This window comes from Pituophis catenifer, unplaced genomic scaffold (assembly GCF_029215685.1).
Source record: "Pituophis catenifer annectens isolate HBS135680 unplaced genomic scaffold, rPitCat1.0.hap2 SCAF_2, whole genome shotgun sequence".
NCBI lineage: Eukaryota > Metazoa > Chordata > Lepidosauria > Squamata > Colubridae > Pituophis > Pituophis catenifer.
Window position 1 is genome coordinate 225,079,691 of NW_027256882.1, and position 14,896 is coordinate 225,094,586.

At 35.7% G+C, this 14,896-nt stretch overlaps 1 protein-coding gene across 1 annotated transcript in view; it reads right to left on the minus strand.

Moving 5' to 3' along the window:
- Window positions 1-348: 348 nt before the first annotated feature.
- The window catches only part of SLC1A1 (solute carrier family 1 member 1), a 41,009-nt gene continuing 26,461 nt past the window's right edge, over window positions 349-14,896 (minus strand). Inside the window, exons 3-12 of the mRNA XM_070935565.1 lie at window positions 11,298-11,390; window positions 10,211-10,325; window positions 9,412-9,454; window positions 8,620-8,724; window positions 7,928-8,112; window positions 5,551-5,658; window positions 4,662-4,784; window positions 4,222-4,416; window positions 2,907-3,041; window positions 349-1,096 (exon numbers count right to left, since the gene is read on the minus strand). Of these exons, the coding sequence (XP_070791666.1) occupies window positions 856-1,096; window positions 2,907-3,041; window positions 4,222-4,416; window positions 4,662-4,784; window positions 5,551-5,658; window positions 7,928-8,112; window positions 8,620-8,724; window positions 9,412-9,454; window positions 10,211-10,325; window positions 11,298-11,390 (1,343 nt within the window). The 3' untranslated portion in view covers window positions 349-855. The remainder of the gene's footprint in view (window positions 1,097-2,906; window positions 3,042-4,221; window positions 4,417-4,661; window positions 4,785-5,550; window positions 5,659-7,927; window positions 8,113-8,619; window positions 8,725-9,411; window positions 9,455-10,210; window positions 10,326-11,297; window positions 11,391-14,896) is intronic.

A 14,896-nucleotide genomic window follows, 5' to 3' on the forward strand; every position in this document is an offset into this window, starting at 1 on the left:
AGCTACAGGAGTAATTATTTTTGCACAGAATCAATTTAAAGAGAAATGTCTCAGTAGCAATTGAAATATAAGAATAGTGAGGATATCATTTTAAAAAATAATTCTGTGCATGGAATTCTGTGCATCTGGAAATACTGTTTTATTATTCCTCATAAATAGCTTGTCTCCAGCTCATTGCTCCAACTTCTGGGAATGGTCATAGTAAGCAGACATCTAAGAATCCCTAGAAATACGACACAGCTTTTTAAAAGATTCATATTTTTATAACCTGGCTTTTTCATATATCTGTACACAATGACCGAATCTTGTGATAACTACGAGCCAAAGACAATCTGTCCCAAAGAAATGTATTTATCCTCTGAATCTCGCTAAAAGATTTCAATTCAGAATCTTAGACAGGTGCTGCTGAGGAATCTTAGAGTGCTAACATTCATTCTCAACTATGAGGAACATTTTTTCTGACAACATAACTAGGCTCGAGAATATACTTATATTTCTGTATTGGGCCTCCTGAAGAAATCTCCACAGCTCTGAACATGGATGGCTGCCTCTCATCAATTGACTGGGAAGAACGAGCCCATGTTCCCAGTTGTGGGGAAATATAGTATGGGCAGCCTGTACAACAGGAGGAACAGAATGGCTGCATTCTCTGTTTTTGAATGGCTGAGGGAAACGGGAATTGTGAGATATAGATATATATAGATATATATTCTTTTCTCTGTATGCCTGTAGGAATACAGGCAGAAGACAAAGAACAGCATGAGGAATCGATAGTGTAATGATCCCAAAATATGGATTGACTTAGGGTCTCTCATGTCCTTTAATCCAATGTGGTCCTCTGTTAGTCAATCAACTTTAGAATTGTGATGTCTGGGTGAATGATATGGTGTCAGACTTATCAACCGCAAAAGCTCCATTCACATAGGATTTCTTTGTCTCTTTTTCCTCACTGTCGGTTGTTTCCAAAGCAAAAGGATTCACAATGTTAACTTCAGAGATAGTGTCCATCTGCTCTAGTTCCATTTTGGAGAGTTTTTCCACAACTCCAGTTCCAAAGGCATCACCAAGAACATTAACCATTGTTCTGAATCGATCCCTACAAAACAACATTTTTAGGATAGTCAGGATAGGTGACAATAAATTCAACCTATATATAAACAAGATTTATATCCCATCATTATCAATATTGGCAAAAATATGTCAGTTCAGAATTCTTATACTGTAACTAAAGATATGATGCAAAGATCAAATAAATTTTGAGGAGTCTCATGTGGCAATCAATAATTCATTTTTCAACATTGGAATTTTAAGTGTCCTTGACCATCAAAGTCCAATCTAATATCTGTTGGCTTTCCCGTTTCTGCAGAGCTATCTGCTTTGGGGTCAACAGAATGACAAAAGAAATGCTGGGGTCTAGGGTTACATTATACCTACATCTTCATCACTTATGTAGTACTGGAGATTTCCAGGTGGCAAGTACTAGGACCACTGAACTAAAGACACGGTAAGGAAAATATGGAATAGCTATACAAAGTGGGTGAGAGAGAGTAAGGAAAAGGATGGATGAAGTGCTGAATGCATCTGGGACAGTGGTGAAATGTAAAATCTGTTACTACTGGTTCTGTGGGCATGGCTTGGTGTGTGTGTGGGGTAATGTGACTGGGTGGGCGTGGCCAACTTTTTTTTTTTTTTACTTTTAAAAGCATTTTTCTACAACCTCTTTGGCTGAAGAGGTTGCAGAAAAAAATGCTTTTAAAAGCCTCTGACAATCCCAGCTGAGCTACGCAATCAATAGAGGCTTTTTTTTTACTTTTAAAAGCATTTTTTCAGCCAGAGAGGTTGTAGAAAAAATGCTTTTAAAAGTAAACAAACAAAAAAAAAAGCCTCTGATGATTGTGCAGCTCAGCTGGGCATGGAGCGGGGGGCACAGGGATTTTTGCTACCGGTTCTCCGAACTACCTGCTGCCATCGCTACCGGCTCGGGCGAGCCAGTCCAAACTGGGAGCATTTCACCCCTGATCTGGGAGGACTACAGGTAGGAGACAATATCCTCTGGAATTTTCATCATATTTTGTGAATAAAATAGGGTAACTGTGTGGCAGAGCCTTCTTATAAGCACTGACTTTCTTATACAGTACTTTGGTCATAACTTTTGACCAACCTAAGGGAAATGTCAGTCACCACTGCTATAAATTCAAATTCTAGTAAATGCAATACTACTTCTTCTGCATGAAAGAGTTTTTGGCCTTTGAAAAAAGAAAAACATTAAATCAGGAAATCTAATGAATGTCTTAAGTGTTGGAGTGTTGATTTCCTATTCTCCAGACACATCTTCAGCAGATTGGCAGGGCCTTTTTTAAAAAAAGGTGCTTCCACTTGGCAAAGGTATGCTAAGCACTTAATACAAATTCAGGGATATTGAACTCTGCACTCTGAGTTACTTTTTACAAGGTGAAAGATTATAGAGTTAAGGTAATAAGTGAAACAATGTGAAAATCTTCTAAAGTAATGAATTGCTTGGTATTTCATTCCTTCTGTATATAATTATCATGTCATTTTCTTCCTGCTGAAAGAATATGTCTTCTGAAAAATGCATCAGATGTGATTACAAGTTTATAATATTTCAGATGGTGTTAATTTTAGCTACTATTGCATGCAAATAATGAAAAAGTTCATGCAAAAGAAAAAAAGGGAATATTATTGAATATTCTGGAGCGTTAAAATGAATACTCAGTCCAATACTTATTAATACTGCAACACAGTGTCAACTAAATGTTAACAAAGTTGTGAAATATCTTAACTGGTGCCAGCAGAAAACACTCATTAGAAGTATACTGATTACACAATGCAATGGGTTCATTGATATTTTTCATGTAAAGAGATGCATAAGAAGTGTAGGAACTTACAGAAGCCAGTCCACGGCAATAATGAGGGTAACATCTTCAGCTGGCAGTCCCACTGCACTCAGTACAATCACCATGGTAACAAGGCCCGCCTGTGGTACCCCTGCTGCTCCAATGCTGGCGGCTGTGGCTGTCACACTGCATCCCAAATCAAAAAGACACAATAACTGAGGTGGGGTCTGACCAACAGAACATAAAATGGTACAGTGTATTTGTAAACTCTGTTGATGGCGCCTGAAACTGCATTTGCCTTGTTTTAAAGCTGTTACCACATCACTGATTCATATTTCTTTGTAATCAACTACAATTAGAAAGACAATGAAAAGGGCAAAACAAGGTGCTTCTGAACAACATGAATGGAATAAAAAAAAATAAAAGTAATGAAATAATTGGATGAAATTGAAGTAGGAAATGGTGGAAGGAATGTTTTAGAGATGTTTATGGGGCAGTGGGATGGTAATATTAAAATGAATGCTGTAAATACTAGGTGGTGGAAAGGAAGCCGTAAGCGATACAAGAATGTTGAGAAATAGGAAGGCTGCAGGAATAAACAGTGTTAACTGGACAACTGCTCAAAGGAATGGCTTACGAATTGTTTGTTATTATTTCCTTGTTTAAGAGCTCCCCATCTTGAGATCCTTTTCTTACTAGCTTCTCCAGACATGGAATAAGACTCATTATTACTCTTTTATAAAAATATTTTGACATTGAAGATGTGTTACACTGCTAACTACTGCCAGCTGAGCCAACTTGCTTGACAGAATATGGTATTCAGAGAAGAGAATATGTCCCAACTTGAAAAACCAACAATCTATAACTCTATCAAGAAGCTACAAACCTCTTTTCTGCATCTTCCTTCTATTTCTGTTGTCTATAAAGTCAAGCAATTTGTAACGTAATATATTTGAAATTAGTTATAAAAGGCAATATGGTGTCCAAATATGATGATCTTAGTTGAGTAATACAGTTAAATTCAGTGATACTCTGAATTTAGCAACACAATGTGTAAATTAGTAATGAATACAGCTAATCGGTTTCAGTGCTAAGGCAATCCACTGGGCACAAAGTTGAGTTTTACTGTTAAGTGTTGAAATATAATCCATGCCACAATTTAATTGTGACCAGAGGTCTTGTTCTTATGAGAGTGTATTGCAGCAAAGCATAATTTTACAGGAAATTCATCTCAGGAAGCTAGATGACCTTCAAGGTCCCTTGCAACATTAAGATTCTCTGATTCTAAATATTATAGATGATGAAAAAAGGTAATAGTTACTGTGAAAATAATAAAATAAAATATGTGATACAGCATAATCCTTACCTTATGGTCACTATTTGGCCAATGTCTAGCTCTAAGTCATTAAGCTGTGCAATAAAAACAGCAGCCACTGCTTCATACAGTGCTGTTCCATCCATGTTGATAGTTGCTCCAACTGGTAAAACAAATCGAGTAATTCTCTTGTCAACATGATTTTTTTCTTCTGCACAGCGAAAAGTTACTGGTAAGGTGGCTGAACTAGATCCCACAAAATCAAGGGGAAAGATAAAGACATTAAGAAGAAATAGTCAGTAAGAAGCCAATGTGCGCATTTATTAATTTCACAGTCAGATTAAGACAAAACTAACATCAATAAAAAATACAGCATGTATGTGATAAAGTCTAAATTAATATTAAATGAATGTCTGAAATAAATCCATGTGTAAATTCATTTATACTGTATTACCCAAATGTAAGCATAGGAAAAAAACTGTTATCCTTACCTGGAAGAAATCATGAGTGCGGTCAATAGTGCTTGAGCCATACCTATGGCAAACTGGTATGGATTCTTCCGCACTATGATTAAATATATTAGTGGTAGAATTACCACAGAATGGATTGCAAGTCTGAAATAGGAAACATACATTAACTACAGGAATATTTAACATTAGAATCGTAGTGAACAGATGTAGATGGGTTTCAAAATTTATCAACAGTAAGAGAAGCAGATTTTCCTAAAATCTATAAAGCTGTTTAGGCTAGACCACAAATTAGCCCTTTTGTATTTGATAACATAAGGTAGAATGTTTTTAAATACTAATAAAAACTTTCAATTAGTCATTAATTAATCATTAAATGCATGTAAATCAATCTGGATGTCTTTTGTGTTCTATGAAAATAACTGAAAAGTGGCAATGTGGAACAGAGAAGAAAGAATGAAGCAATCTTTCCGTCTCTTCTTTAAGCAAATTTCTTGAAACACATTTGTAGGTATTTGCAAATATCATGCATTAGGAAATCCTCTATTCTCCCAACATTTCTTCCCCACTTGTGCAATGCACCCAAATAATATTATATTCTACATGAATCTAATAAGGATTTCAGACCATGAATATGCAGCCTAAGAATAGTTCACAATAGTCCACTAATACTCAGATTCAAGTGCTTTCTTTTATCTTTCATATCTTAGGCAATCTGTTTTTTTAATATATTGCCTGAGAACTAACAATTGAATTTAAAATATTATATTCTTAATTCAGTATATTTTCAATGTATCTGAAACACAGTGAATATCAATACAATAAAAGTTCCCCTAACTATAGAAAAACCTGATTTATCAATTCAAATTCAAAAGAAAATAAATACATTTTATTAATTAGAGGAATAACGTACCCACTCAACACAGTGGCCATATAAAGACCTAATTTGCGAAAAATCTCCCAGTCTTCAACTTCTATTATCTTTCCAGCAATCAAAAACAAAATACCTAGAGGCATATACCTAGAATGTACAAAGAAACATTACAATTTATGCCAAGATAATTTGCAACACAATTCTTTCTTATATAATAACAATAATCCACAGGGGAGAGGAATGCAGTATTATTTCACAGACAGGATATTTATCTAACTTTTCTTACATCTATTGGAAAGGATGGAAAAACTAAATGGACAGTTCTGGATATCTAAACAGTGTTTTTGTAGATTGTTTAGCTGAAGTAAGCACATTTTCCCCAAAAGATCCATACTACAAAGTAAGATAATTGATGACAGCTTTCTTCTGGCCATTTGAATGGAAACTTTGAGGAACAAAAAGCAATATTTCTAAGAAATCCAAAAGATTAGTAGGATTATTGGAAGTTTGCCAAAAGATATTGATTATACCAATCCTTTGGGTAGAACCAATTGTACAATTTTGGCATTCCTAATATAAATCTATTTAATCATTCATTTAAAAAGACAGTATTACCATTAAAACATTATAACTAAATAAAAATAATCTTATAGAGTAATCCACAACCAATATTTCAGAAGCTATCAAAATGATTGATTGATTCTGATTGTGAATTATTTTGTTTGAATTTATTCAATTTCAACTTATTGAACAAGAATGGTGCCATTTTCCACAAAAAGATCTCTTAAAAAAACAAATGAACCCACTGAGTTATAATCTTAAATCCAAATTTGATGTATCTATGGAAATCATTCAACTATGGCTACTGATGAGTAATTTATCTCATTAATTTCCATGCATCTATTCTAAGCATGATCAAATCTGCATTTAATTTATAATTTAGAACATAAATTTTACTGAAATTCTAATTATTTGGCGACCAAGTTAATTAATTCAATTTAGCATGAGAAGCAATTTCTCAAAATGATATTTTGTTTGATCAAACCATTCAAACTTCCAGGTAGATACTTTTTTTATTATTATTAGTTGAACTGGATCCTTATGTATATTTTAAATTATTTAGATACACATACGCACATATGTCCCATATGTAGCTACCAAATGCAAAGCATTCAAAGGTGAGGTTTGCAAAATGCATGAGCAAAGCAGCCATATCTTCTCAAAGGGTGGCAGACTTTCTGAAGCCTTTCCCTGCTCTTGGATGATACTCAGATGTACATCTCCACCCCAGACCACCCCAACAATGCCCTTGATGTGATGTCCCGCTGCCTGGAGGCTGTGTGGGCCTGGATGGGGAGGAACAGGCTCAGACTCAACCCCTCCAAGACTGAGTGGCTGTGGCTTCCGGCGCCCCAATATAGTCAGCAGGTGCCATCGCTGACTACTGGGGGTGAATCTTTGCCCCCCACAGAGAGGGCTCGCAATCTGGGTGTCCTCCTGGACGCACGGCTGTCTTTAGAAGAGCATATGACGGCCGTGGCCAGGGGGGCCTTTTATCAGGTTCCCCTGATTCGCCAGTTGCAGCCCTTTCTGGATCGGGACGCCCTGCGCACGGTCACTCATGCCCTTGTCACCTCCTGGCTGGACTATTATAATGCTCTCTACATGGGGCTCCCCTTGAAGAGCACTCGGAGGCTCCAACTGGTCCAGAATGCGGCCGCGCGGGTGGTTATGGGTGCAACTCGTTGCGCCCATGTGACACCCCTCTGCGCGAGCTGCACTGGCTCCCAGTGGTCTTCCGGGTGCGCTTCAAGGTGTTGGTTACCACCTTTAAAGCGCTCCATGGCATAGGACCCGGGTACCTTCGAGACCGACTTCTGCCACCAATAGCCTCCCACCGACCAGTCCGCTCCCACAGAGAGGGTCTCCTCAGGGTGCCATGGGCCAAGTTATGTCGGCTGGCGACACCCAGGGGGAGGGCCTTCTCTGTGGGAGCCCCAGCCCTGTGGAATGAACTGCCCCCGGAAATACGTAAGATCTCCGACCTCCGGGTGTTTCGCTGCACACTGAAGACCCTGTTGTTCCGCCAGGCCAGGCTATCAACATAACGATTTTAAATTGGGGTATTTAAAATTTTTGGGATTTTAATTGGAGCCTAATTATTTAATGATTTTAAATTTTAATCGTTGTTTTGTTTTGTGTTTTTAAATAGGCTGTACACCGCCCTGAGTTCTTCGGGAGAAGGGCGGTATAGAAATAAAATAATAATAATAATAATAATAATAATAATAATTATTATTATTATTATTATTATTATTATTATTATTATTATTATTATTGTTATTATTATTATTATTGGATCAAATGTGCAACCAAGTAGTAAAAATAATTAATGAAAAGATACTCTCTCACTTACCACATAATTATCTGAACTATATACATTGTGGCATCATTCAGGGCATTGAAAAAATCCACCAGCACTTGTCCTTTTTCTCCCATTTTCCCAATAACGATTCCGAAGACAAGACAAAAGACTATCAATCCAAGCACATTAATACCATCCGAATACATGCCCACTATTTTGTATTCTTTAGTTTTGTTCTGTAGGTTGAGAAGGGAAGACGGAAATGCTCAACAAGCAATAACATATTTTGCAAAGATGAAGATTAAACAATTAAACTCTTGCCTGGGAGCATCTTAACCTTGCTATGGGTTTGTTTGTATTCAATTTTTTTGACTATATAGCGTCATAGGGCATCTGTAGCTTGGTCTTAAAGGAATTAGCTTTGCTACCCATTAAATGGGCAGCCCATTAAAAGGGGGTGGAGGTTTGATCATGACACTGGGCCCATCATCAGGCAGATATTGTCCCTTCCTCTACAGACACTCCTGTCTTCAACTTCATGTTATTAGCCATTATTTTAACAACCTGAATTTCACTATACAAATTATTTCTACATTATTTCAGTAATGTGAATGCTATATAATACACAATAGCAGCCATATCATAGGAATCACCTAATAATATCTTAAAGACTTATAGCAATTAAGGATACAGGAATCTTTCTGTTGTGCCACAACAGAATGACACAGTTGCCTTCTCTTTACCTGTGAGGTCTCAGTTGGCATTATAGCTGTGATTGGTTCATCTGTAGGAAAGGTTCCATTTTTATCTGTGCTTGTGATTTTTATTTCTTCACGTTTGGTCTTATACTGGAAGGTAAGAATACATGAGTTGTGTCAGTGGAGAATGATGAAGGAAATGTTTATTTTTAAAGCTCTTTTAAAACTTCATTAATAGGCAAGGGTTTACACGTACTACTATTGCTTCTAAGACACTATCAGTACCATATCTATTTTATTTTTTGCTGTTCCTTTTTCTCTTATTTTTTTAATGTGAGAATACAGAGTTTGTTACACATCAAAAACCTAAGAATCTGGGCAGATAGGGATCCATAAGAAATGGATAACTTATGAGTATCTGTGTAACTATCAATTGATGATTGGTTCTTGCTTAAAACTAAGGATTTGATTGAGATACATTTTCTAATATTAAGAAAGAAAAGTTAAAGGTGGTGGGATTTGTTTTTAAGATACAAAAGGTACAGAGTCCAGAAGAAATCATATGGATGTTTATTGACTGCCAACTAGTGATTTGCATTATCTCCTCAACAGTGATTATTGGAAAAGGAAATGGATTCTTAATTACAAAATTTCATATTTCAACATTACATACTTTCATTTGATTTTTGTACACAAAGTCTACATGTGTAAAAATAAAGTTATTTCTTCTGGACCAGGATCTAAAATAATAGGTAATAATAAACAGTCCAACCATTACATAAGAAGATGCCAAAATTTCACAGAACTTCTGCTAATGATTACAAAAATAGAATCTACCTGTTGGAAGCAGGCCTGAACAAGATTTTCTGGGAACATATTTCTGTAAAAGGGTTAAAAGAGATAAACATGTAATTGTTGAAAACATATTCAAGAACCATGATGTAATAAGTCTTTTTCTCTTACTTCAAATCTTTGACTTGGCTTAGTTATTTAACTCTTCAAGATATGAACCCTTAAACTATCTGGGTCCTGTACTTTCTTTTTCTCAAATATATTGTTTTTCCCTAAAATTTCAGTTTACAGCACTTTGTTCTTTGTGTTACACAAAAAGCAAATTCCAGCAAGTAAGGAAGGAATCATTCCATGAAATAAAAGAAAAAAAGCAGACATGAAGAAAGCAGAAATATATTGCCTTCTGAACCTGAACAGCCCTGCATTTTTTCTACAGTTCTATAGCAGATGTTATTCTTTTTTTAAAACTGTGGCTTAAATTGGGAGAAAGTATTTTATTATGCATTTTTAATAAATAAATGAGGAATGAATTCAGAGTAAAACTGAAAAGTGGAAGCTGATTTGCCTGATTTATTTTCTTTTATGAAGAAACATTATCAAGCAACTTTCTGAAAACATAGGGGATAAAGGAAAATAGCAAAATGGACTATATATTCTGGAATGGGAAAGGTCACTCCTGAAAATTTCTCAAAGGTACTATCAATTACTCAGATATTCTCCCTATTTATCCATGCCTCAGCACAATTCAATAGGGTCCTCATCTCTCAGGAGAATATTTAGGAGATGGTGTTGCCTTATTAAAGTTTTTAAATTGTGAATGTAATCCATTGTTTTAATGACTCACCTAATTAAGTCTAACATGGCATCCACTGTAGACACTTCCGGAGTGCTACCCATCCTGTCAATTTCATCAGCTTTCTGAGATACTCCTGGTTTGATAGTCACAACCAATACAATCCCTATAATTGGAGGGGGGGAGGTTGAAGGGGAAGGGCAGAGAGAACACAGCCTGAACAAGTTGAAAACTTGCAGAAAACATTTTTTTAAAAGATAGCAGCGCAACTATATAAATGAAAGATGAGAATTATGCTTGCCCTAAATTCAGGCCTTGGTTGTTCCAACCATGTAGTTTATTATTTTCTGACATATAATCAATGCTTTATCTTAGAGTATAGGAACACTACTAAATCAGAGCTGCAGACAAACCTAAGTTATTTTGCTAAACCCTGTGGTTATTTACAGCAAACAGGGGGGGAAAAGGGTTTCAGCTATCCTTAATATTTCCAATGACCTTGGAATACAGCTTTGGAATTATGGTTTCCCCTCTGACAATGGTAAACCCATTAGAAAATAGCCATGTTGGTTTCTGCTAAGCTTTATTGTGCAACTATGCTGCTTTTTTCACAGAACCTATAGCAAGCTTAACTGTAATGTATTTCAATTAGTAATCCTCATAATTTTCCACACCTTTGCTTCTTCTTTTTTAATCAGAAAAAGGATTGATTAGAAGCCTTCCATTTAGAAGCACCCCAATTCTGCTGTGATTTATGTACAACTTACTTAATCATTCGACTAACTGTCTCATTGCTGTACCACTACAACTTGATAAAATCTCTTTCAGGAAGCAAAACTAGGAGTTAGTCCTTCCAAACTAGATAGTCAATCACATGGTTAAATATTAATTTTGATAGTAAAGAGAAACCTGTATCCTTGTGAAATGGCACACGGAGACTATAACCTGGACAAGAGGTGCAATCTCTTACTGTTTATCATGACACTCTAAGATGGATAATATCCAAGTTTTTTCTTCTCTGTAAATCGAAGTTAGATAAAAATTGACTATTTATTGCTAGTTTGCTAACTTATTAAAAATGCCCCACTACATTTCAAATGTAAGGATTTAATTATTCAAGGGTTGAACGACTTATTACCTAAAATTACAGCTAAGGCAGTAGTGAAGAAGTAGTACACAACTGCTCGCAGGCCAATCTTTCCAGAAACACTGGAGTCCAATGCAGCAACACCTGGAAAGATTTTAAGGAAAAAGAGAATTTTTTACTGTATATATTTATAAATAAACCCAGTGTGATATAGTTGTGATATATTTAACTGCATTCTTCATCTTCCTATAATAAGAATTACCTTTCTGGATTGGGTCATAAATCCAAGTAGTCTTGCACTCTGCTTCCAATATTTGCTGACTATACAATCAATTTTAAGTTCACAAGCAGAATATTATGGCTATCATTCTTGCCTATCTCTTGCATGGATAATCAAAGATACATTGTTCTAAACAGGGGGATCTGACTTGGCTGTCAAATCCAATACTCAGCTCTCTTTCCTGCTGTATTATAGTGTATCTATGAGTGTGCATGTGCACGTACAGTATGCATATTTTATTGTTTGAGATAAATACTACTCCTTTAACTTGGTGGAAGAAAAGCCAGCAATTTTTTAAAAATCAGAAGAGCCTTAAAGAAATTTAGTTATTATATATCACAAAATACTTAAATCGGAATAAATGTGCTGATCTTTGAGTACATATATTCCCATCATGCTATTATTCAAGATAAACTATACAGGTAGTCCTTGATTTACAACAGTTCAAAATTACAACAGCACTGAAAGTGACATATGACTATTTTTCACACTTACGACCATTGCCGCATCCTCATCGTCACATGATCAAAATTCAGCCACTGGGCAATTGACTCATATTTATGACAACTGAAGTGTCACAGGGTCATGTGATCACCTTTTGTAATCTTTTGGCAAGCAAAGTTAATGGAGAAGCCAGATTCACTTAATAACCATGTTACTAACTTTACAGCTGCAGGCATTCGCTTAACAACTATGGCAAGAAAGGTCATAAAATGGGGCAAAACTCACTGAACAAATCTCTCACTCAGCAACAGAAAGTTTGGGCTGAACTGTGGCCATAAGTCGAAGACTACTTCTATTATATTAAATTCAGGAAAGCAGTCAGAAATAGTCAAAATATTAAAGGCATGAAGTATAAAAATAAGGAAAAAACAGTTAAACATAGTTATAGCAACATGGTTATTCATAGTGATTCACAATACCTCTTCATACCTTTTTATCTTCATTTCTACCATGTCCATAAACCGCTTCAAATATTGTCTTTTGTGTTTCAAACTTGTTACCCCTCTATTTTTAAAGATCTCATCAACTTTTTGGTCTTCTCTTCCTCTCAAATCTGTTCACACTTCCTTTACCTTGTTGTTTTTTGCAGTTTGATTTTTTTTCCTATATGAACTATCTACCTCAATGTACATACAGTATTTCATTGTGATAATTTAGTTTTGCACTTAGCTTGTATTCATTCATCATCCATTCTTCACCCAACTCCTCTTGTTTGGCCTTATTCTTAAATTATTTTTCAGTGCATTCAATTTATTTTTAAGTTGAATAACCAATACAACTAATTGACATGATCAACTCTCACTTTCATTTAACAAAGTTGGCTGAAGAACACTAATGCAGTTATCATTTTCCTTTTTCTTACAAATATTTGTTTCTCTCAACAGACCATATACTTTTCATTACCTTCCAGCCAGCATTTGCATGTCTTAAAATTTCTCACTCATTTCCCCATCTTTAGGAAACATCTGACCAAGATGTACACAACAATTTATATATAAATTACTACTGTTTACCACATTCTTCCTGTTGAGCACAACAACCTTTGTTTTTCATATACTAATTTTAGGTTCATACTCCTTGTTAGGTAAATTGTATGATGTAATGTCTACTGTAGATAGTTCTCACCCTAAATATAGCGTTATCTGCATACAAAAGTGTACACATATTTAAGTCCCCACCAACTAACTAACATAGCTCATCACCACACAAGTTCTTTTTACCACTGCATTAAAATAACATCATACATTTTTATTTTACTCCCTACAAATTTCTAAAATTTTCCCTCCAATATTCCATTTCACCATTTCCTTTTTAATTTGTTACTATAGTGGAGTATGTGTTCGGCCCTTTGCCTCTGCTTTCCAAACATTTTATTTCTATTATAATTGTACATATATATTTAATGCACATTATACATTCTCCTCATTTTCTGCAGTAATCAAGCTTTACATACTCTAGAAGGATGACTTTGTTGCAACAGACCAAGATGGTTGCCTTTCTGGAATTTAATAATTTTTAAACTGTTTAAGAGATCCGAGAAACCATTTTATAAACCAGAATATTAGTTCATCCATATATCCAATAAAATTTAAAAAATCAATTTTATAAACTTGTATAGCATTGCAGGTAGCAAGCTACTTAGATGGATGTTAGTAATTTTTTTCTTCATAAAAAACAGAATTAATCAATTCAAAGCCTGATCAAGTAACAAATGTTGTGTTAATTGTTCAAAACTAGGATTTTTAGAAGGAAACAAAATAACAAACCATGACTTGTACAATTAAGTACATTTGGCTTGTTTCTTATTAACTTTTTTGGCCTTATCTAGCCCTAATAATAATAAGAACTCATCAGATGCACCATATGAGTATTATTTTCTTCTACCATCTAACCCTAAGACTATGGCTGGTCCAGAATGCACTGAGGCAGGCAGTAATGAGCATGCCACAGTATGTCAACTGACACCATTGCTCCATGAGTAATATTGGCTTCCAGGTGCAATCCAAGGTGCTGCTTATTACCTGTAAAAGATATAGGTAAAGAGTTTAGAGTTTCGTATAGGGTCTGGTTACCTGGCGAACTACCTATGTTTTTCTCTGTCTGGTAAGATTCGACAGAGTGGGAACACTTTGGATTCTCTCAATTAAGCAATGTCACCTAATGGAGCCTTGGAGGGATGCCTTGTCTGTCACAGTGCCTGCACTCTGGAACAGCATTGCCCTACAGATCTATATGGCTCACATCCTGCTTATGTTCCAAAATACACTGAAAATGCAGCTATTCTTCTAAACCCTAGAGCAGATACTGGTTGAGCCCTTTCAAATTTTTTATGTGGATTCATTTTATGCTGTGTATCATCTGTTTCTCATCATCATCATCATCATCATCATCATCTTTTATTCATTACACATGAAACTCAGTCAACTGAACATTTAAACATGTATCACAAATATCATTGACTGGCACTGATTGATTGATACGGATTGCTGCTAGCATCCTAGGTATCAACCAAGTATCTTCTTAAAATGTATGTTGTTGTTGTTGTTGTTGTTGTTGTTGTTATTTAAAGTCCCTGGAATCAACTGGAATCAGGAGTTGTTAAAGTCTGTGTCATAAATAAATTAATAAATTTTAGTCTATGGTTCTTTTGTTGATGAGTGCAAGTTGCCACAGAAGGGCTAGATCAGGGGTGTCATACTGGATTTCATTGAGGGCCGCATCAGGATTGTGTTTGACCTTGGGGGGCCAGGGTAGGCATGGCCAGGATGGGTTTTCGGCCACCACAGCCTCCTGCAGCCCTCTGCCACTGAAAATGGGTCCAGGAGCTCTGTTTTCACTGGCAGAGGCATCCTGGACTGGTCCTTTG